The sequence below is a fragment of the Arvicanthis niloticus genome, chromosome 6 (assembly GCF_011762505.2).
Source record: "Arvicanthis niloticus isolate mArvNil1 chromosome 6, mArvNil1.pat.X, whole genome shotgun sequence".
NCBI lineage: Eukaryota > Metazoa > Chordata > Mammalia > Rodentia > Muridae > Arvicanthis > Arvicanthis niloticus.
In genome coordinates, this window is record NC_047663.1 from 43,875,916 (window position 1) to 43,898,515 (window position 22,600).

General features: G+C 50.6%; 1 protein-coding gene across 2 annotated transcripts in view; it reads right to left on the reverse strand.

Moving 5' to 3' along the window:
- Positions 1 to 2,118: 2,118 nt before the first annotated feature.
- The window catches only part of Sez6 (seizure related 6 homolog), a 47,252-nt gene continuing 26,770 nt past the window's right edge, over positions 2,119 to 22,600 (reverse strand). Inside the window, exons 4-17 of one of the 2 annotated variants that reach the window (XM_034506603.1) lie at positions 17,479 to 17,674; positions 11,656 to 11,841; positions 8,308 to 8,476; positions 8,063 to 8,229; positions 7,095 to 7,289; positions 6,730 to 6,868; positions 6,424 to 6,620; positions 5,624 to 5,818; positions 4,413 to 4,604; positions 4,136 to 4,333; positions 3,802 to 3,840; positions 3,474 to 3,591; positions 3,286 to 3,388; positions 2,119 to 3,122 (exon numbers count right to left, since the gene is read on the reverse strand). In XM_034506603.1, coding sequence (XP_034362494.1) covers positions 3,090 to 3,122; positions 3,286 to 3,388; positions 3,474 to 3,591; positions 3,802 to 3,840; positions 4,136 to 4,333; positions 4,413 to 4,604; positions 5,624 to 5,818; positions 6,424 to 6,620; positions 6,730 to 6,868; positions 7,095 to 7,289; positions 8,063 to 8,229; positions 8,308 to 8,476; positions 11,656 to 11,841; positions 17,479 to 17,674 — 2,127 coding nt within the window. In that variant the 3' untranslated portion in view covers positions 2,119 to 3,089. The remainder of the gene's footprint in view (positions 3,123 to 3,285; positions 3,389 to 3,473; positions 3,592 to 3,801; positions 3,841 to 4,135; positions 4,334 to 4,412; positions 4,605 to 5,623; positions 5,819 to 6,423; positions 6,621 to 6,729; positions 6,869 to 7,094; positions 7,290 to 8,062; positions 8,230 to 8,307; positions 8,477 to 11,655; positions 11,842 to 17,478; positions 17,675 to 22,600) is intronic. The other variant, XM_034506604.2, reaches the window with a different exon arrangement.

Consider the following 22,600-nt stretch of genomic DNA (forward strand, 5'->3'; position numbering starts at 1 on the left):
GAGACTATTTGATTTAATCTTTTCATTCCCAGACACACAGAGTGGAGCAGTGGTTTGCTTAGGCTGCATATTGAGTTTATAGCAAACCTAAAAAGGAAACATTTCTTGATTCACAGATCAGACTTTGTTTACTGTCTCTGAGAAACTGTTGCTCCTCCTTTTAGGACAGTCAGGACTGTAAGTCAAAAGAGACATAAATATCTGTGTTAAGTTTTAGCGCTCTATGAAAGTTTTAGTGCTCTCTTCTCTCTCTCTCTCTGTCTCTCTCTCTCTGTCTCTCTCTCTCTCTCTCTCTCTCTGTGTGTGTGTGTGTGTGTGTGTGTGACTTTGTATTTCTCTGGTGGCCCTATGTTGGTACCTAGAAAGAATAATGTCATGGGGCAGTGGAGAATGCCACGCAAATTGGCTGCTCTTCCATCGCTGTGGCCAACAATAGACTAGCAGCTATAGGGCTGTGATGTGACTCTCAGAGGAGAGGGCTGAGCTGGGCTCCTTGAAGGAAAGAGACCAGGTTTTATGCCTCCTTCATGCTACATAACCTCAGAAGTCGGAACCTCAGATGCCCTCTTTCATTGGCTTCCTTCCTAACTACCCAGAGAACAGCTGTGCTGCTTTGTCAGCCTGGAGGTATTACTGGACAGAGAAGTAAGCCACTGGCACACGCCCAGTAAGCAAGGCTTTGCTTTGATCAACACATCCGTTGCAGCTGAAAACAGGAGCAGGCAGTGGGTTAAGTGAGGAAAATGAGAGTTGGCTCTGTTGACAGGTGCCAGAGGAACAAGTCACTCCACACACCTTTCTTTTGGAGCCCGAGGATGAGGTCAGCCCAGTCGAGGCAGGACATGGTGCCACCTTGGAGAGCTCCAGCTCAGGGTATTAAAGGGGAATTCAGGAAAGAGAGCTGATGGGATGGAAATGGCTTTGGAAGCGACCTCTGGTGGTTCATGTAGGCACTGCACTATGAATGAACAGCAACCCCTGATTGTAGAGAAGCTGGTCCGCATCTTCCCGCGGAAGACTCAGAAGCAGAAGATGCTAGTGGATAATAGTCTTCCTTTCAGGAATTTTTGTCTTACAGCTTCCAAGTGCCATAATTTTCTGTTGCCTGCCTCCTGGGAAGATACTTTCATCTCAGAAGGCTTTAGGGGACCTAGGGAAGGGGCAAATTTAAGTGTATCCTGGCCAGTCACGACTTTATTTTTTTTTCCTTTATTTTTATTTTATGGATTTTTTGAGATAGGGTTTCTCTGTGTAGCCCTGGCTGCCCTCAAACTCAGGAATCTATCTACCTCTGTCTCCTGAGTGCTGGAATTAAGGGCATGCGCCACCACCACCCAGCTTTTTTAAATTATTTAAGATTATAACATAATTGCATCATTTCCTCTTCTTTTTTTCTCCTTCCAACTCCCCCATGTACTCTTTCCTGCTCCTTTTCAAGTTCATGGCTTTTAAAATTAATTGTCACATACATATGTGAATATATGCACATATATATGTACACATTTCTAAATACATAAGTACAACGTGCTCAGTCTTTATAATGTTACTTGAATGTATGTTTTCAGCAGTCACTTTAAAGAGCCTGTGGGCAGGGCTCTGGCCTGTCTCAGGGGCCTCTGAGCTGCCCATCCCTTCTGTTTACAATCTCCATATTTTCTGAAGCTAAGGCAAGCTAGGCCTCATGTACAAGGGTTCAGTCTATGGTTCTGATTCCAATCTCTCAAACTTCACTTGACAGGAAAAAGTGGGTGGGGCAGCACGTCTGACCTCGGGCCTTGTCAGCAATCCAGTGGTACTAAAAGGGGTTTGGGACTGGACTGGCATATGGCTCTAGCCCTGGCAAAGAGGAGGACATGAGACATCGGGGTTGATGAGCACTGGAGTTACTGGGCTCCCACGCCCCTATGGCACTACCCACTGGGGCCTCTCATCTCACCTGCCATCTGTAACACTAACGCCTTTCGGGCAGTGTTACCCATTTAACTACATATGGAATTTTTTCTGTCATAAAATCTGAGCATGACTGATTGGTGCATCCAGCAGGTCTTGGCGTGCCAAGGTCCATGTCACATTCATCCACCGACTCCCTTCCCTCCAAGAAATCACCATTCACACTGCTTGATTTTTTTTCCAAAACACCATTTTAATCAGGAAACAACAGAAATAAAAGATTGTTCTCTGGCTGGAGCCCAGACCCCATATAATACATCATATGTACAAAGCGGCCTTCGGTCCGGACTGAGATTCCTCCTGGGGATTTTTGACTTCTGCTCTGTGCCACATTCCTGGGTCCTTGGACATCTGCTCCTCTCCAGAATGTACCTGCCCTTCCCTGGCATGCCATAACATAGTGTCAGGAAGGGGCAACATGGTAAGTGGCTTAGAGGAGGGACTGGTGGGAAAGGGACATTTGTAACAGCCAGATAAACTTCAAGGAAGGGCTTTCCCTCCTCAGGGTAGAGGGGTGCCAGGGAGCCGGGGTGTCCTGCTTTGGTGTGGAGCGTGAGTATCCAGTGAGGCCCAGCCTGGGCTTGGGATAGAGTCCCTGGACCGTTTAGGATTCCTTAAATCATCACCTCCCCAGGACAGGACAGAAGGCTTAACTGTCCAATTCTGAGCCTTTAGAGAGGGACTAGAAACCTCCCTGAGGGGGCTGGCGTTGGCATGCCAGGACTACCAAGAGGTCATGGTTGAGAATTTCAGTCTCTGGTAGTTGGCCCCATGAGGGGCACCCTGCTGTCAAGTCAGCTCTTCTGGAGTCCTCACATGCCAGGGCTGGATGGTGGCTATGTGTAGAAAGTGCCCCTGCTCTGCCTGCAACTTCCAGGCTGGAGGTCCAGGGCAAAAGAGAAGCAGGAGAATGTTGGCTGCTGGTAATGTGCTCCAGCTAGGTTCTACCCGAGGCAGGTGCCCCCTGAATCCAAAGAGGGGCCCTAAGCGGGCAGTGGTGCCAAGAGAATAGGTCACTGTGGGCATTGCAGGCAGGGAAGGGGTTGGTGGTGTCTCTTCCCAGGTGGTATGTACAGGAGGTGAGGGACAGCAGAAAGCCGGGAGCCCTACCCCAGGCTGCTCCCACCTAGATGGAAACTTCATATTCTCTCGTCTCCTGCAAAGGAAAGAGACTGCGGGGAGTTGGAAACTTGTAGATTTGTCGAGCCCGAAATCCACCTTCCCAAGGCAAAGGGGAAAGTAGAAGGGCTTGGCAGGACCCTCAGGCAGGCATACCCACCCAAGGGATCAAAGAACGAGTCCTGAAGAGGTATCTAGGCCAACGTGGATACTTACTCCAGTCTCATAAGTTGGATTGTCAAATGCTGACTCTACCGTGATGCGGTTATAGGGGCGAGGATGAGTTCGGGGAAGTTGCAGAGAACTTTTCCCCTGGAGTCTGTGGGGACACAAGAGCCTGTGAGTCAAGAGTACAGGCCAGAGGTAAGATGGGTATGCAGAATAAGAGGAAAAGCCAGACTCACCTGGAGAAATAGAGGTACACTCCTCCCACCAGCAACACCATGGCCACCAATGGTAGGAAGATGGCAGCTGCCATGTGGGCAGCATCCAGGGCACTGGAGGTGGCAGGTGCCTTGGCAACTAAAAGCAACGGGTGGGTGGGATTAGACTTGATGTCCCCATTTCTTGGAGCCTATGTCCCTTCCCTTCTTAAAGACATTCAGAGACCAGCTCCCATTAGCTGGCTGTGGTAGGCAAGAAGCTTAATGCCCTAATAGGCCCATGGCCTGGGAGCTGCAAGAACCAGGAGCGGGGAGACTGTATATCCGGCTCTCAAGCATAGGGACTCACCATCCAGGCTACGGCCGTTGTAGAACCCATCCAGAGAGGCTGGAACAAGAGGGAAGGGCCAAGGACAGTGGGTGAGCCTGATGGACCAAACCATCAATGCCAGGAGCACAAACATGGGCTGATCGTGGGGACGATTTGACCAGGGAGAGCCTACTCCTGCATTGTCTCGATGACATTAAATCAGAGACTAGCAAAGATGAGGAACAGGAAGGGGCATGGGCAAGTGCTTCTGATTCTCAACACAGAATTGCTTTACTAGAATAGCTCTATGGTCCAGACTGTGGTGGTGGCAGCGGGGAAGGGAGGGCATGTTTAAGGGAATGGTGGCACTTACCAGCCCTACAGATGGGTGGGGGGTCACTCCAATGTGAGGGGTGTCCAGGCACGCATTTGATGCTGGCCTGGCCCTTCAGCACATAACCAGGGGCACAGGAGAAGTGGATGGTGGCCCCTGCTGGGTGGAGCCGCTTCTCAGGGCTGCGGGCACCATTCTCAGGGGCACTGAGGCCATGGCATGGCTTAAACTGTTCCACTGCAAGGCAGGCAGGGTCAGTGAAGATGTCAGGTTTTTCTCCTACTAGAGGCTCCCCTCTTACCCACTGCACACTCACAGAGACACTTGGGGGCCCTGTCACTCCACTTGGGATTGCCCGCTTGACGGTCATGGCAGGTGAGGATAGCACTACCCGTCAACACAAACCCCTGGTCACAGATATACTGCACGGTTGCTCCCACAGGAAACTTGGGACTGGATATGAGGCGTCGGCTGTGCTCCACATCCCCTGGGTCATGGCAGGATGTCACTGCAGATGGAGAGATAAAGCAGGGCAGGCTCAGGTCTGGGGCTACAGCTCAGTTAATAGGGACACTTCCGAAGAATGCAGGAACCCCTGGATTTAATGGACAGCACTGCTTAAACCCAGCCTGGCGGTGCATGCTGATATCCCAGCACTCCAGAAGGTGGGTGTAATCCCACTAAGAAAGTGAAGGCAGGAGGATCAGAAATTTAAGGTAATCCTCAGCTTCACGGGCGCTTCAGGCTAGAGACACTATCAGAGACAGAGTGAGAGCAAGGGGTGGGGTGGGGGAGAAGAGAACGAGGGGATGGGGACAAAGGTCCGTTCACCCTGGCTTAGTGAGTGTTACAGGGCAGCTAATACCAGGATGTAGGGCTCTACTCTGATTTCTTTTTTAGCATTGCTGGGACTCAGGATGGCATGCATGCCTGGTGGTGCTCTACCATGGAGCTACATCCTCAGGCTTTTTGCTCTGTGTGTGTGTAGTTTCTATTACTGCATACGTTTAGATACTCATTAAGGCTAGAAGAGGTTGTTGGAATTGACCTCAGGAGGCTATGAGCTGCCTGATGTGGGTACTGGGAACCAAACCTAGGTCTTCCACAAGAGCAGTAAGTGCTCTTAGCCATTCGGCCATCTCCACTCCGCCCCCTTTTTTGGAGATAAATGCCTCACTCTACACCTCGGGTAATCTTCAAACTCCTGATCCTCTTGCCTCAGCTCCTGAATGCTGAGGTGACAGGCATGTGACACACCATGCCTGACTGTGTCTACCCCTCTGGTTGATGGATTCTTTTCCCACTTATTAAGGTCAACAAAGCCATTAATTCCAGCCAGGTCATCAGCCAGCCAAGAGATGCTTGTAGTACTTATCTGTGGCAATGGATCATCCCATTTCATAGATAAGGAAACTGAGGGACAAGTTAGAAGAATAAGGATGCTAGCAGAAACAGGACCAGTGCTAGATTTTTCTCTCAGGACCCAGGAGGCAGACTGGGAGGGGCCACGGGGACAGGCACACTCACCTCTCTGGCATGAAGGCAGGTCCTCGCTCCAGCTTAGGTCCCACTGGCACATGAGAATACTGGATCCCACCACCTGGTAACCAGGGTAGCACTGATAGGTGACCACTGTGCCGTGTACCAGTTCAGGCTGTGATGGGTTCTTCCAGCCGTTGGGGATCTCGGGTAGCTCTGGACATGTGTCATTGCGGGGCACCTCTGGAGACACAGAAGCATCGAGATGCAGCCCCTCGGCCAGCACGAAAGTGACTGACAGTGTCAACCCTGAGGTTCCTTTGGTTCTTGTAGATTACCCTGGACCTAGACTGGCCTGGAGAGGCTCAGTGACTTCTCTTCTCAAGCCCCTTGCTCTTCCCTTGAGCCTCCACCCCCCATTCCCACCCTCACCCTCATCCTCACCCTCACCCCCCACCCGTCTCCAAGGTTCCAGGATTGTCATCTTGGCTTTAGCTCTACTCTCAGAAGCACTTGGCCAGTTCCTCAGGCCTGAGAGACGGGCAAAGCACGATGAGGGAAATCATATCTGTTCAAGACTGGCAGAAAGGAAGGCACTGACACTTTTCTGTAGTGCTGACAGTTTTCTGGGTTTTTGTTGTTGTTGTTTGTTTGTTTTTTTTTTTTTTTTTGAAGTCCTCGGTGCCGCCCTAGAGCTTTCTTGCTCTAACCAAATTTCCTGGTGATACATGGCACCTTCCCAGGTTCCCCGTGTCTAACAGGGCATCCAGACTCTCTGTTGCCCTGCACCATTTGACTTGTCATGATTTGGGGGGGTCTACAATCCAAGTCAGAAAGCACAAGCTCACCAAAGAAGTGGATGACAAATCCTTGCTGGTAGCCCAGCGCCGAGGTCCCAGGGTCTGACTGGAACTGGATGGTGACATCGGCCATGGAGGTAAAGAGCTTGAAGTGTCCACGGGGCCCTGAGTATTGACCCAGGACCCGGGCTGTCAGGTCATCCCCATCATAGAAGGTCAGTACATCCCCAGAGCCTATGCGCAGCCTGTAGAGGAGGAGGATCAGAGTGGGAGGGGCCGGGGAGGGACCGAGGTGGGCTGGACTAGAGGTGTCCCCAGCCTCAGGAGCTGGCTTGCCTGACCCGAGGCACTCACACTCGGATGTCCAGCATGACGCGCTTGTCTTCCTCCACATGCACACCCCAGATGCAGTCCTGCCCTCGGCCATAAGGCTCCGGCCAGTTTGGAGAGAGCACCACGCCTGCAGAGTCTGTGATCTCCCCGCTGCACACGGCTGCAAAGAAGGGGAGCCCGGAAAGGCGCATCCTCTCCAATATGGTGTCTTAGGGCTTTCACCTGCCCACAGGAGTACTCACCCGCTGCTAGGGGACCCCACCTCCTCCCTCTAGGAGAAATATCAATCATACTCAGCAGGGTCCCTGGCCTTGGTTCTGTGGCTGGCCCTTAGGGAGCTAACCTGCTTGTTGCCCTGGCAGACCCACCCACTGGTGCCTGCTAACCTCGGCAGGCTGGCTCTGTCTCATTCCACTGGGGGTCGTGGAGGTCGACACATTCGATGATGATGGAGCCCTGCTCCAGGGTGTAGCCAGGGTCACAGCTGAACTCCACAGTGGTACCCACAGGGTAGGACGGTGCACTGCTGCTGAAGTTACCGTTTTTGACAAAGGGCTCATAGCAATGTCCTTGCTGGAAGGCTGTGAAGCACAGGACCCAGCCCCACTCAGCCTCTCCTGAGTAGGCCAGAGGACAGGTGTTCTACTTCTCTCCTCAGGGCAAAATGTGTGTCTTGGGCTTGGAACAGGAGGCAGGAGAACTGGACATCAAACCCTATTTTGGTCAGGAAGCTGTTTTGAATGACTATTGTATTCTTGTTGGCTAGTTTGGTGCTTAGTGTACCAAAGGTGCTCAATAATTTTTTTTTTTTTGATGAGTTGATGAGTTAATGAACCACAAATACATGTGTGGGTCTAGAGTACCTCTTTTTTTTTTTTTTTTTTTTTTTAATTTTAGGTGTTTTTCTTTTTATGTTTTTCTTATTTATTTAATGTATATGAGTATACTGTCACTGCCTCCAGACACACCAGAAGATGGCATCAGATCCCAGTACAGATGGTTGTGAGTCACCATGTGGTTGCTGGGAATTGAACTCAGGACCTCTGGAAGAGCAGTCAGTGCTCTTAACCACTGAGCCATCTCTCCAGCTGCTCTAGAGTACCTCTCAGAGCAGTTTTCCCTCCAAGTGTTAAGGCCTATTTAACTTTCTTAAAACCTGGAGAATTCATTCTCTTGGGCAGAAATCTGTGGTCCAGGCAAAGGGCCCCAGAAAGGATGGGATGAGGATCTCCGATGGGGGGAGGGGCAGGGAGCAGGTGCCGCACTTGGAAGGAGCAACAGAAATGCAGTCAAGAGGGGAAGGGTATGGGAGAGAGCCTAGCACCCTGGTTAGGCTCCGGCGGGCTGGGCTCACCCTCATAGCGCAAGGCCATGCCTGCAGCTGCCCCGCTGCTGTCAGTAGTGAACTCCACGAAGAAGTGTCTGCCAGAGCTGAGCAGGCCCTCAATGGGCAGGTATTCCACCTCATAGGAATCGTACACTGGTGGGGCCTCCACGTTATTTCCATTGCGGATAATGAGCCTGGGCCAGAAGAGAGGCAGCTATGGGGTTGGTATCCTCCCCCAGAGGTTCTCCCATCCAGGCAGGACAGCCCCTCACCTGTCGTCATCTTCTGCCAGGGAGACCTTTTCAAAGTGCAGGTGCAGCCGCTGGCTCTCAGGAGCCTCTAGCAACCAGTGGCACGTGAGGTTGTTGCTGTAGTTCCCCGGGAAGCCAGGAGAGACAATGCGGCCAGTGGTGGCATTCCGGATCACTCCGCCACAAGCAGCTGTGGGTGGCAGTGAACTTACCCTTGGTCTCTGCCCTTGTTCTAAGCAGCCTCCAAAACCTCATCCCAAAACCTGCACCCTCTACGTGGACGTAGGGACTTTGCCCGGACACCATCTTTGCTGTGGTGCCTCTGAAAGCTAAGTGTGCAGTCTTGACTCTGCAGCAACAAGCAGCTCAAACTTCAGAATCTCATGTGCTGCTCTCTTGACCGTAAGCAGTTCTGTTACTGCCTGGCTGCACGGCTGTGTGGCAAGCCTCTCTCCCTCTACTGACAGACTCTGATTTTTCAAAGCTCACTTTGTTAATGCTCTTATCTAGACTCTGACTTTCCTGGACATAGCTAATACTTTTCTCTCTCTCTCTCTCTCTCTCTCTCTCTCTCTCTCTCTCTCTCTCTCTCTCCTTCCTTATCTGTTTCTTTTTCTCCCTTCTTCCCTTACATTTTTCTTCTTCCTTCCCTCCTTTTTTTTTAACCCCAGGGAGCCCAGGCTGGCCTTGAACTCAGTGGATGTTCTCCAAATGACCCTCCTGCCTCCATCTCTCGAGTACTAAGATTACAGGCATATGCTGTTATATGTGACTTCTTCCTCTTTTTTCTTTTCTTTTTCCTTCCTTCCTTTTCTTTTTTTGTTTTGTTTCTTGTTTTTGAGACAGGCTCTTACTATGTAGTTCTGACCTGGAACTTGCTGTGTAGACCAGGCTAGCCTCAAAGATCAAAGTCAAGGATCCACCTGAGTGCTGGATTTAAATGTATGTGCCACCACACCTGGCCTTTTGTTTCTCAAACAGGCTCTTCCTGTGTAGCCCAGGCTAGCTTGGAACTTGCAGTCCTCTTGCTTGGCTCCTGGAGTGCTGAGATGGCAAACATGTTGCCATGCCTTGTTACTTCTGCAAAACTAGCTTTCGGGCTTGCCTAGCATGATAGCAGACCTCAGATTTGAACCCCCAGAACACAAAACAGAAGGTCAGTTTTCTGTTTGAATCTGTTCCTTAACTAGGACCCCTTTGGGATAGAGGTTGTTTCTTTCAGGGCAGGCTTAGGGTTGGTTTTCATTGTTTGATGACCAAAATGAATGCATGGATGTGGAGAAAAAGTAGAACCAATCAGGGATGCTTCACGCCTTGACAGACCGCTGGCCACAGGTGGCCTCAGACACCTTCTGCGGTAGCTCTCTGGGCATCACTGCACTGCCATCCCTTGATGGACTGCTACTGGATGCTCAACTCTGACCCCTCTGGCCTGAAACTGCCTTTTCTTCCCCAAGAAAGGCGGAGCTGCTTGTCTGGACCCAGCAGTGAGGGTTTCTGGAATTCACAGAAGGTGAATGGGACTGGAAAGAGACCTGAAGCAGGAATCTGGGTTCCAGGCAGTTCTTGTTATTCTCAGATGCACACAGTTCTGCTCTCGGAGGCCAGACTACCATTGCCCACCCAGAACACCATTGCCCCAAAGGCTCCAGATGACAAAAGAGTAGAATCTGGATCTTGGGGCCCAGGATGAGTTTTGTCTCTCATTCTCTATGGAGGAGCAATCTAACTTTCTGCTTGGTCTCAGCATGAAGCTGGCCTTCAACTAGAACCCCAGGCTGTCTTTGACTTAGATTCACCCAGTGGTTCTTTATTCCCCCTGAGATGGAATTCAAGTCCACTATAAGCTGGATTATCTCTATGTTGATTTTCAGTCTTCCCTTCCTGAAACCTTCAGGCATACTTACTGCCTTCATGCCTCCACACAGAATCCACCAAACTGCCCTGAGCTAACATTCCCCCCCCCCACCCCCACCCCCTGTGCTCCGACCCTACTTGTTCCGGCCCAAAAGTTTTTACTTATTTATTATATGTAAGTACACTGTAGCTGTCTTCAGACACCCCATAAGAGGGCATCAGCTCTCATTATGGGTGATTGTGAGTCACCATGTGGTTGCTGGGGTTTGATCTCCGGAAGAGCAGTTAGTGCTCATAACCGCTGAGCCATCTCTCCATACCAGCCCCTGAGCTAACATTTCTGGAAGCACTCCTGGCCATATCTGTGGGAAGCCCTCCAGGTCTCCTCAGCATGAAGCTGACCTCTCTGGCCCATATGCCTGCCACACTGAGGCCACCCCACACCAGTATTGTCTACCCTAAGCCACTTTTCCAGCCTTCCCCCTAGACGGTGCTCTTTGGAGACAAGAGAGCATGCCTAGCTAAGCTCGGTGACCAGGAAAAATATAAAAGGAAATAAGGCTCAAAAGCCAACGTCTCACCGGGCGGTGGTGGCGCACGCCTTTAATCCCAGCACTCGGGAGGCAGAGTGGGCAGATTTCTGAGTTCGAGGCCTGGTCTACAGAGTGAGTTCCAGGACAGCCAGAACTACACAGAGAAATCCTGTCTCAAAAAACAAAAACAAAACAAAACAAAACAAAAAAAAAAGCCAACGTCTCTTCACCTCCAAAAGGACAAAAGGCACAGTTGTCTGTCATGCAGCAAACCCAACACTTCCTCCACAAGCCCTCTGGGTTTGTAGCCATGTTGTACCTTCTAATCTCCAGGAAGCAGAACTCAGGCCCTGTTCACTCAGCCTGCCTCTCTCATCGGTGTCTCTGAACTTCCCTCCTCTTCATTCCCAGAGTCACTGCCCCAGATCAAATCCTCTTTCCAGGATGGCCTCCCAGCCTTCAGACAACTACCATCTATGAATTTTATGGTCAAATGGCCCAGAAACCCTCACTGCTGGGTCCAGACAAGCAGCTCCGCCTTTCTTGAGGAAGAAAAGGCAGTTTCAGGCCAGAGGGGTCAGAGTTGAGCATCCAGTAGCAGTCCATCAAGGGATGGCAGTGCAGTGATGCCCAGAGAGCTACCGCAGAAGGTGTCTGAGGCCACCTGTGGCCAGCGGTCTGCCAAGGCATGAATCATCCCTGATTGGCTCTACTTTTTTTCCACATTCATGTCTTTGTTTCACTCATGCAACATTGAAAACCAACTCCGAACTCGATCTGTGATGCTGACATATAATGGGTAGGTAACAAGTGTAGGTTGGCACAGCACCACTGAGATACATGACCATCTTCTGGCTTCCTTATAGAACATAACTGAAAGTTCCAGACAGCAGTGGAGATCAGAGAATGACCCCCCCCCACACACACACACACTTTGCTCCTGTTTGGCACTGAGCCTTCCTTGTGGGGACCCACTCACCAATGCAGACAGGCTCTTGGGAATCCCAAAAGGGCTGGGTGGCATTGAGACAGGTGAGAAACCTGGCACCCTTCAGCTGGTAGCCAGTGGCACAGTGGAAGCGGGCGCTGCCTCCTGGGTGGAGGCTGGTGACAGTCACATCTCCATAAGCTGGACGTCTGGGAAAGTGGCAGCTCAGGAGATAGGCTGTGAAGGGAGAATGGATTACAGTAGGGGGGGGGGGAAGGGGAGGGAAAGGGGGGAGGAGGGGAGGATGAGAGGAAAGGGAGAGGAAGGAAGAGGCAGGGAGGAGAAGGGGAAGGGAAGGGGAGGACAGGGGAGGGGAAGGGGGGAAGATAAAGAGAAAGGGAGGGGAGGATTGGGGAAGGGGAGAGGAGGGGAGGGGAAGGGAGGGAAAAAGAAGGGGAGAGGAGGGGAGGGGAGTGCCTGCACGGCCTGCTCCAGGTGTCTTTGGGCTCAGAGGAAGCACTGGAAGTTCCACAAAGCATCCCATCCATCTGTTCCCTTGTAGAGGTCAGTGGGGTTTGGTTATCAGAACAGCAGAGAACTGGAAGTTTGGAGACTGAGGTCCCTATCCAAGCTCAATAACACTTAAGCTTTCTCTATGTGCCCCCTCCCCCCCAACTCCTGAGTGCTGCCACTGACTCTGCAGCCCTGGCTGTCCTGGAACTCTGCAGATCAGGTACTCAGAACTCAGAGATCTGCCTGCCTCTTTCTTCCATGTGCTGGGATTAAGGGCACACCACACACCAGCTGTTTCCTTACTTCTTAAGTGAGGCTGGAAATACTTGTCAAATATGGTTGATGTATCTGTAATCTCTGGGGTTGAGGCCAGAGGGGTCCTGAGTTCAAAGCCAGCCTGAGATATGTAGTTAGACCATGTCTCAAAAACAACCAAACAGATAAACCAAAACCATACAGAAGCTGCCAGACCTCTGGGACCCAGATGATAACAAATCTTCTAGAAGTCTGGGTGTATTCACAATAGCTCAGTGGTAGAGTGTTCCTCTATGTTTGACCCTCAGTGTTAAAAGAAAATATTATGGGTGACTTGTAGATTTTATTTTTCTGTAGGAAGCAAACATGAATTTCAGAAAGAGAGACTGAAATCAGACAGCAAAGGTGTCCTCAGTATTCCCGAGGAAATCTTACAAAGCTTGATGGCAGCAGTAAAGTCCTCTTTGTTTTTATTTTTTTTCTATTTTTGATATTATAATATAATGATATCATTTCTCTCTTCCTTTTCCTCCATCCAAGCCTACCCACATAGCCCCTCCTTACTCACTTTCTAATGTATATGGCCTCATTTTTCATTAATTATTACATTCATATATAAAGGTATACACATATATATGACCTTAAGTATGACCTGCTCAGTCTGTATAATTTACGTATATGTGTGTTTTCAGGGCCGACCATTTGCTATTGGATAACCGATTTCTGTGCTCTTCCCTGGGGAAGACTATTTCTCCTGATCTCAGCATTCCTTAGTAGGTCTTTCTTAGTGGTCTATCTACTTTGGCATATCTATAGCTGTCCTTATTGAGCTCATGTTTAGGCGGTCATGTTGGTGAGACTTTATTAAGGTAGCTTCTGACGTTACAAAGAAACACGGTCAGTAGGTCAGCAAACAACTTTTAAAGACAGTGGGAGGGGTGTAAGAAAGTCACAGTCACTTTCTTGGAAATTGGAGATAGGAAACCTGGAGTTGTCATACCACTTATGACCACACAGGGGCAGCAAATCCCATAAAATTGCCTGGTAAACCCCAACCCTTAGGCTAAGCTCCAGAAATAGCTTATAAAGGGGGAATCTGGCTTGGGTCTAAGAGGTAGGTAGACTGCCTGGAGCAGACAAGGAGAAAAAGTAAAAAGAAGGCTTGGCTGTGCCTCTGTGCCTTTATGTGAACAGAAAAAGGGGCTGCCTTTGGGAAGATGAGCTACCAAAGCTTGAGTTGACTGTGACTCAGTTTTGGGGACCTTTCCCACCTGTCATAAAACAAGAAGAGAGTTTTGAGGGTTCGGCTAATAAGAAGCTAGTTGTGATTGGCCAGTGGAGAGGGCAGCGCTTTGGAGATGGGTTCTGGGGTCAGACTCTCTGGGTTTAAACGCAGACTCTACTACTTGCTGCTGCACTACCTTGGGCAAGTTACTTCTTTGCTCCGTGCCTTGATGGTTTCTTTGTTTAACCAGTGATTGAGAGTACTGCCTCCAGTGCTGGGGAGGTTCAGTGAGAGGCCACGTGTGCAGTGCGTGGCACAAAGCACACACCTACCTCTGCGCCCCCCCCCCCAAGCTGGCTGTTAATGTTTGCAGTCTCGAGTATGAACAATATCTTGGAGTTGCTGTGCTTGCCGGCTCCTAAAGAGCGCCTTCCCACCTAGTACCCATAATGCACTTGGAAGAAAGGAGGTAGGGTAGGGGCTATTGACCCATTTTAAGATAAAGAAAGCTGAGGTTGGGAGAGACTGAGGGAGGTTCAGAGAGCCTCTGTATCCTGTCGTACTGTAAACTATGGTAGGGTAGGGATTTGAGTTCCTGGCTCTCGAGGCCCTCTGCTTCCTACCTGGCCTGAGGAATCAGAGAAAGCTGAGAGTAACAGACAAGGCTGGCCTTGGAGCTGGTTCAGCGTATCACTCACTCTCCCTAGGCTAGGACAGAGAGGACTACACCCACCCGGGGATGAAGAGCTGTCTCCCTGGGAGCCATAGGCCAGGTGTCAGACTCAGCACCTGTGCTCTCATCTTCCCTGTGAGTCCCAGCACAACCTAGGAAGGGAGTGGGCTGGAATGATGTGAAAGCAGGGGGCTGGTGGCATCGAGAGGCGCCCCCAGACTCCATCATGGGTAAGTGGCACTTCCCAAGATGAGCTTCCTCCTATTGCCATGACAACCAACCGTTCCCAGGGAGTCTGCACCACCACAATCTGTTGAGTTATTTTCTTGCTGGCGGCTGTTTCTGGAGCCAACTTCAGTGCCAGGAATGCTTGGATGGAGGAGGAAGGGGCCTATCAGACACTCTGACTCTCCACCCGGACTGGGACTGGGCCAGAGGAGTCCGTCGTCGGCTACAGGCCTCTGTGGAAGCTCACAACTGTGACCTCCTTCATCAGCTGGGACAGCGCCTGCACAGGCGCGGGTTCCCAGGCCCTCCCTCTCTCTCCTGGCACCCTCTTTCTCCAGCCCACGAGAAATGCCCGTGAGCACACGCTCCTCCTGTTCCCATCTCTGGGATCAGGGCTAATTACAGTCTATAATTAGGGGAATTACACTCATTAAGGAAAGAGCTGATCATTGACAAAAACTGGGCAGAGGAGGGAGGGCTGCTGGGACAAAGAGCAGGAGCAGACCAGCTCTCCTTGTCTCTCCTAGGGCTCTGCTCCCCCAGCTAGGCCTCTGCCCTGTTGCATTCTCCCACCTTTGTCTGGCAGCACAAAGAGGGAACTGGAGTTTTGTGCAAAGGAATTTGCAGCAAGAGAAAAGGTTACTGTGGCATGAAATTATGCCTGCTGCTGAGGAGGACTGATGAGCCATTAGGGAGGCTGGATGGGCCGCCCAGATGGTCATCCCTGCCCGGGCGGGGACCTACCACTGCTGAGGGCCTGGACAACCTCTGCCCACCATTAAGATCCCCGCTGTCACACCAGGCTGGTCCCCCAGTTTGAGTGGCAAAGCCTTGACAAGGTGAATAGACAGGGTCAGAGCATTCCTAGCTCCAGGGTGGTTGCCCACCCATCAGCTCTTCCCCCTACAGGGCTGCAGAAGTGGTCCCTGCCAACACAAGACAATGTCTTGATTGTTCTTACCAATTATTTGCCTGTTAGCGCTCAGGGCAGGCGGGGGTCTGAATTAAAGTTAACCTGTGCAAAGGATGGAGCTGACTTCCATCATCCCTTCCAGGGAAGGGGATGGGCAAGAAGGAACCCTGTGGGGAAGCTGCAGTCTCCTCCCTCCTGCATCCTGTAAACCTGCACAATACTGATTTCCTTAATGCAGGGCAGGCTAAGCACTTTTTGTTTTACTCAAACGGTAATTTGTAGTGTAGATGGGTTTGGCCCTGTTTTGCAGTTGGAAAGGGAGGGTCAGACAGAGATGGCTGAGTGAGGAGCAGAGAAGGAAGAGTAGACTGAGACACAGGGGAGCAGCTTCAGTGTTTCATATAAAAATTCCAGCCAGCTTGGTAGCTTGGGCCTGTAATCCTTATATTTAAAGGAGGCCGAGGCCATAGGGCTGTGGTGTGTTTGGGGTCAGCCTGAGCTACAGTGTAAGACAGGGGCTGTGTGCGCGCGCGTCTGTGTGTGCGCGTCTGTGTGTGTGTCTGTGTGCGCGTCTGTGTGTGTGCATGTCTGTGTGTATGTCTGTGTGTGCACGTCTGTGTGTGTGTCTGTGTGTGCATGTCTGTGTGTGCACGTCTGTGTGTGTGTCTGTGTGTGCATGTCTGTGTGTGCACGTCTGTGTGTGTGTGTGTGCATGTCTGTGTGTGCGAATCTGTGTGTGCGCGTATCTGTGTGTGCGCGTGTCTGTGTGTGCGAATCTGTGTGTGCGCGTGTCTGTGTATGTCTGTGTTTCTATGTATTCGTGTGGAGGGTATGCCTTTGAGGCATGTGCTAAAGACTACAAATAATATGTGAAGACAGTGAAGATGCTAGCTAATTCTGAATTGTGGTATGAAGACATCTTGTCTTATTTTTGTACTTTTCTGTAGTTTTAAATGCTTTCAAAATGAATAAGAATTGTAGTATCGTGGTGCAGGTAGAGACTTGACTCTGTATTTATAGAAATATTACAGTACATTAATTCCCAATCAAATACTTTTAAATGGTTGCTTTTTTTTTTTTTTTTTTTTTTTTTTTTTTTTTTTTGAGACAGAGTCTCACTGCATAGATCTAACTGGCTTGGAACTCACTGTGTGGACCAGGTTGGCCTCAAACCCGTAGAGCTCTGCCTCCCTCAGCCTCTGTATGCCACCACACCCAGTATAAACACTAAACATTTTACAGAAAATATTTCTAAAATTTAACCAGTAATGAATGGATTAGTCTTGATTCTCAATATGACATGAAATTATCTTATTTATTAAAATTAAAAATAAGGATCAGAGAGATGACCAGATGTAAAGGCGCCTGCTACCAAGCGTGACGGCCTGAGTTTGTTCCCGGAAACCCACAGGGTAGGAGAGCTTTGGGTCCCACAAGTTGCCCTCACACAAAACAAATAAATGCACTAAATGCATAAAATTTTAAAAATTAAAAATTAAATTTTAGCTGGGCGGTGGTGGCGCACGCCTTTAATCCCAGCACTTGGGAGGCAGAGGCAGGTGGATTTCTGAGTTCGAGGCCAGCCTGGTCTCCAGAGTGAGTTCCAGGACAGCCAGGGCTACACAGAGAAACCCTGTCTCGAAAAACAAAAACAAACAAAAATAAATAAATAAAAAAAATAAATAAATTTTTAGTACTAAAACATAAATAAAGACTAAATTTAGTACTAAAACATAAAAAAAAACATAAAAAAATTTTTTAATACTAAAAACATAAATAAAGGGAAAAAAAAATCAGAGAAGCCAAATGACCTTCTCAAAGTCGTCAGCTAGCAAGAAGCCCACCTCCTCAGAGTGGCCCGTCACACTCCGCTCCTCTCCTGAGGCATCCTCAGTTGCCATGTGGGGCACAGGCTGGACCCCAGGTGGGCGAGGAAAGCCAGTCTGGTGAGCTAAAGACCTCCAGATGGTCACTGTCAAGTCCCTTCAGTTCCTCCCCGACCCAGACTGTGAGGACATCAAAGCCACCCAGGAGAGCTGGCTCCCCTCTCAGTACCTCAGACCTTACCTTGGTAGCGGAAATGGAAAGTGCCAGGCCCAGCGGGCAGTGGAAGGCTTTGGAACCTCAGGGCCGCTTGGTGGGTGGGGCTGCGGATAACTTGGCCCCTCAGCAGGAAAGACTGGTTAGCCAAGGGCAGTGGGTCAGGTCCCCCCAGGCCCTCCACAGTTATGGTCTCCCCTTCCTGAAGGCTGATGTTCTCCACCTGCAGGTGAATGGGAGAGAACAGAGAGGTGCTATCAGGACTTCTCGCCTGAGCCCTTCTGGCCCACACGCTAGCCTCTTGTACACTAGAGCCCCCATACTAGGCACCTCACACAGGAAGAGCCCTACTGCTTCCTCATAAGAGATGGGACCCAAACGTCAGAGATATTAAACATGTTACCCAAGTTCTCATGGAGATCATGAGCAGAACTCCCTACATGCTTTCTATGGTTTCCTTCTCTGGGCTCTGTCTTCTCATTTGTAGATTTCATAGTACGTGAGGGGTCTGGCCAAGAGATCAAGGCCCTAAATACCAGACCCACCTACCCAGCTTCCCCTGGATATTCCTGATATATGTGTTGCACACACCCCTCAAACCCAGCCTGCCTTGCTGTGAGCCACCTAGTTCCCCAGCCAGCAGATCCCCAAGCTGCCGACAATAACCTCACTCACTACCTGGGCACCCACTCCTTGCCCCTTCCCTCATGCCCTGCATCCAATCGGTCATTTGGTCTGTCAGATGGACTGCAGATCCATCCAGTCGCCTTCGTCGAGGCTGCTGCTTCCCAGCTTGTCATGATTATTGCTCACCTAGATCACCAAAGCGACCTCCTCCTGGACAGCCTCCCGCCTGAGGGCTCACCCCACTCCTCCCTTCACATCAGTATTTCCTGAACTGAAGCCATCAATAGTCTCAGTCTCTGCCGCACATCACAGGGTTTCTTGTTTGAATCACCCAGTATTTCTCCAGTGAGTCTGTAGCCTGTAGTACTATTCCAGACTCTCCGGCTGGCTCTACAGGTTCTGGCAAACAAGGTCTCTGGTGGCCCATCAGCTTGGCATTGTCTCATGTCATCATATCTGCTCTGGTCACTTCTTTTGGTCGTCAGAGGCCCCTTTGCTATCTTCCTGTTCCTGAGATCCTTAGTCCCTGTGCATGCTTCCCTTCAAAGGTCAGACAACAGATTCTGACCAGAGGGAAATGATGCTGTGGGGTGATAGACAGAGCACCAGATGGAGAGCCTAGAAATAGAAGCGCTCAGTTTAACCCCATGTTCCTAGGCAAGTACAGTATTTAGGCTTCATTATATTTATTATTATTTATTTTTTTATTTTTTATTTATTTTTATTTTTATTTATTTATTTATTTATTTGATTTTTCAAGACAGTGTTTCTCTGTGTAGTCCTGGCTGTCCTGGAACTCACTCTGTAGACCAGGCTGGCCTCAAACTCAGAAATCCGCCTGTCTCTGCCTCCCAAGTGCTGGGATTAAAGGCGTGCGCCACCATGCCCGGCCCTATTATTATTTTTAATAGAATCTCATTATGTAGCCCAGGCTAGTCTCAAGTTTGTGATTCCCCTGCCTAGCCTCTTGAGTGCTGGGATTACAGTGTGTGCCACCATGCCCGGCAAAGTTTTGCTACTCAAAATGTGGCCCCTACACCAGCAGCATCTACATCACATAGGGGCTTCTGGGAAAAACAGAAGCAGGGTTGGGAATGTAGCTCAGTCAGTAGGTTGCTTGCTTAGCACACAAGCAGCTGCATAAACTGCCTGTGGTGGTATATGCCCGTAATCCCAGCACAGGGGATTCAGAAGTTGCTAAGTAACCAAGGTCATCATCCTTGCATCAAGTTTAACATCCCCTCCCCCACCCTGGCTCCCACACCACACACACATACACACAAAAAGAGAGAAGTAAGGAAAAGAAAGGGGGTGACCCTTAGATCCTACCTGAGACCCGTGAACTCATACTCTGAAGTTTAGAGATATTTGAGTAACGGAGGCGGATCTCTGAGCTCTGAGGTCTGTAGCTCCTTGCTCTGAGATTGCACCTTCAAGAGTTAAGCACCTCCATGGCCCAATGAGTCACCAAACCCTTCCCTATTTTATCCTTCAAGCATCCCAGCTGGCTCCTCCCCCTCCTGCCCACTGTTTCTGAGAGTGGCCTCTGCGCACATCCAAACTTTCCTACCCCCCACCCCCCACTCATTCTGCCCCAGGTCAGGCCTCTTCTCTCTCCCATTCAAACCTCCTTGGTGGCTTCAGGTTGCTCAGAGGACAAGGTTCAAACTCCCCACTCACAATCAGCTCCAGTGGCCCCTCAGCCTCAGTTCCTTGTTGTGCAGCCACAGAAGTTGCCCTCATTTCTGCCCCTCTGGATATCGGCACATGAATTACTGCCCACCCCACCCAGCCCCATTTCCTTTCTCTGTTTCCCACACCAAACCATCAATTCATCCTTCTCCAGGCCTTCCATCAGACCACCCTCTCCTCATCTACCCTCTGAAGCCTTGTATTGTACTCTGGTTCAGGATACGCTCTTTATAGGCCAATCTTATCACAGAGAAGTAGAATGAAGGCGTGTGGGTCCCTGGAGGCCTTTTCCTCACAAGTGTGTCCCTGTGAGCTGACAAGCATGACCTGAGCCCAGTCAGGTCCAAGGACACAAGTGCTGCCGGGTATAGAGGGACTCCTCTGCTTGAGGCAGAAGGGAGATAAGTTGTGGGTGGAGGAGGGGCAGCTGCCAGGAGAAGCTCCCATCCCTGCCAGGGAGGAAAAACTGAAGAGAAGACTCAAAAAGAGACGCTAAGGGCAAAAGCACCCTCTCTGTGCCAGGAGCTCCCCGCCCAGGCACATTTGGGTGGCGGCTGCCTGACCATCTGCTGGGGACATCCCTCAGGGAATCCCTAGCAGGCGGAGGCTGGATGAGGTCCCTTCAAACTTGGAGATTGTGTGATGCTAGAGTTGGGAAAACAAGCCTCACACACGTGGAATCTGTAATTATCGAGAGATGCCAGGCAGCATACGATTCTGCCTTAAGCGGCACTGACTGCAGGCAGCAGGAATTCTCAAGGGGAGAGCGGAGGGCTTGGCAGTTCCCAGATCAGCAGGTGCAGGTGGGTCTCTCAGAGTGCTGTGAAGAACAGAGAGCTGGGTGTAGGAGGAGGCAGGGGAGTTGAAATCAAGGAAGCATTTTCTTCCTAGTTTCTCGTATCTCCTGCATGACTTCTAACCTCCTGTACCTGATCTTGTTCTGCTGGGATCAGAGGGTGGGTGCAGCAGCAATGACCACTCATAGAGCATCATCAGTGTGTCAAGGTGGTGAAGTCCTCCCAAATAGAAAAGGTCCCAGAGAGGCTAAGGAACTCTGAAAGGAGCACACAGCTATTAAGAAGCAAAGTCTTCCCTGGCTGGAGGTACAAGGCAGCTTCCCTCCCTTCCCAGTCTCCTGGGGACATCACCTGCAGAAATAGACTTGGAGACATCTTTATTGCCAGGCTCCCGGGCCCTAGGTTTAGCAGGGAGGTGGATTTTGGCTTGGCCTGCCCTGGCCTTTTCAAGATGTTGGGATTTGAGTTCCCATGAGCCATCCCTTTTCTTAGCAATCTGTAGAGCTTAGGAAATTGAGAGCTGAGATCTCCTGCATCCCCTCTTTGGACCCGAAAAGGAGGTCTAGTTCCCACCTTAGCCTAGGGGTGAGAGCTATGGTTTCCCTCTCTGAGCAGTTCAGGGCTAGCTGTGCTGTATTGGTCCTCTGGGCTTAGAGGACCCACTTGCAGGCTTGGTGCAGAAGCTGGAAATGTAATCTGTCACTTGTTGGAGGGCCAGGCTGACAGGGGCCAGACAGGACTGGGTGTTGGACAAGGGGGGAGATGAAGTCTTGATGTAATTTGCAGGCATCTGAAGAGTCAGGGAGGCAGATTGAAATGTCAGCTCTGCTCACGAGGGCTGTCTTCCCACACCCCATCCAGTGACAGGAGGGGCCCTGGGAGCCAGGCAGCGAGAGACAGAAGCAGACAGAGCTTGGAGGACAATTCCCATAGGACCCTGGGCTGTCCAGCGCTGCCCTGCCTCTGGAAGACCAGGGGGGATGGTCATTCTGAGTGGGGGCTGGTTCTTCCTGGACAGAAAGCGGAGGCTCAGATTGCCTTCTGCCAGCCGCAAAGTCATGTGTCTATGACTGACACACACACGTTCTGGCATGACCCTCCAAAGCACTCAAGATGATGCTACCTTTCTTTTAAACCGTCATTTACGTCAGTACAACCTGCATGGCAGTGGACACCAGGGTGAGCCTGTATATCCTCCCCTTAGGCTGGCCATTCCACGTCTAGCAGAGGCCTCAGCTTGTAGCTACCAGGAAGCAAGGCCTGAGGGGCCATTGTACACTTGAGCTTAGGAAAGAGTGTCTTGAGTCAGAGGGAGTGGGTCATGGGGACTGACCTAGTTTAACCTTTATGGAGGAAGAAGCTGAGGCCCTGAGGTCAGGAGCTTATCCAGTCACTAAAAGCTGGACTATAGGAGGTAGAAACAGACTTCACTCCCTTAAGATCCGGTACTTGTTTCTAAGACTCTCTCTCTCTCTCTCTCTCTCTCTCTCTCTCTCTCTCTCTCTCTCTCTCTCTGTGTGTGTGTGTGTGTGTGTGTGTCGGGGGAGGGGTATAGTCTGTTTTAGGGACAGGATGAAGGACCTAAAGCCATGGAGTCATACCTTCCAGCTACTCTCAGTGCCCTCAGACAGGCCCTCCCAGAGCCAGGAAATAAGAAACTGCCCAGAACTGTCACCCCACCCCATCACACATTACTGATGCTCTCATCAGGGCTGGGCCTGACCTGGCTCAGCAGGGTAGGGTGTTCTGCCCATCAGACTGACAGCTGGCTTGAGAGAGCTGTGTGCCAATGGGGTCACCTGGGCATGAGGGCAGGGGCAGTGGGCAGCTGTGCCCAGGCTCCAGATGGTACAGAGAGCAGCCAAGCCAAGAGGGAGGCTGGCAGCGAGGAGGATCTTAGAACGGCAAAGGTAGTGAGAGGCAGCCATCGGGTCCAGAAAGGCCTGGAGTCCTCGTGAGAGACCGGCTCCCCAGGGAGGGCAGAGGACACATGTGGGGTCACAAGGCTCACGTGGGTTTCTCTGGATCTCTCA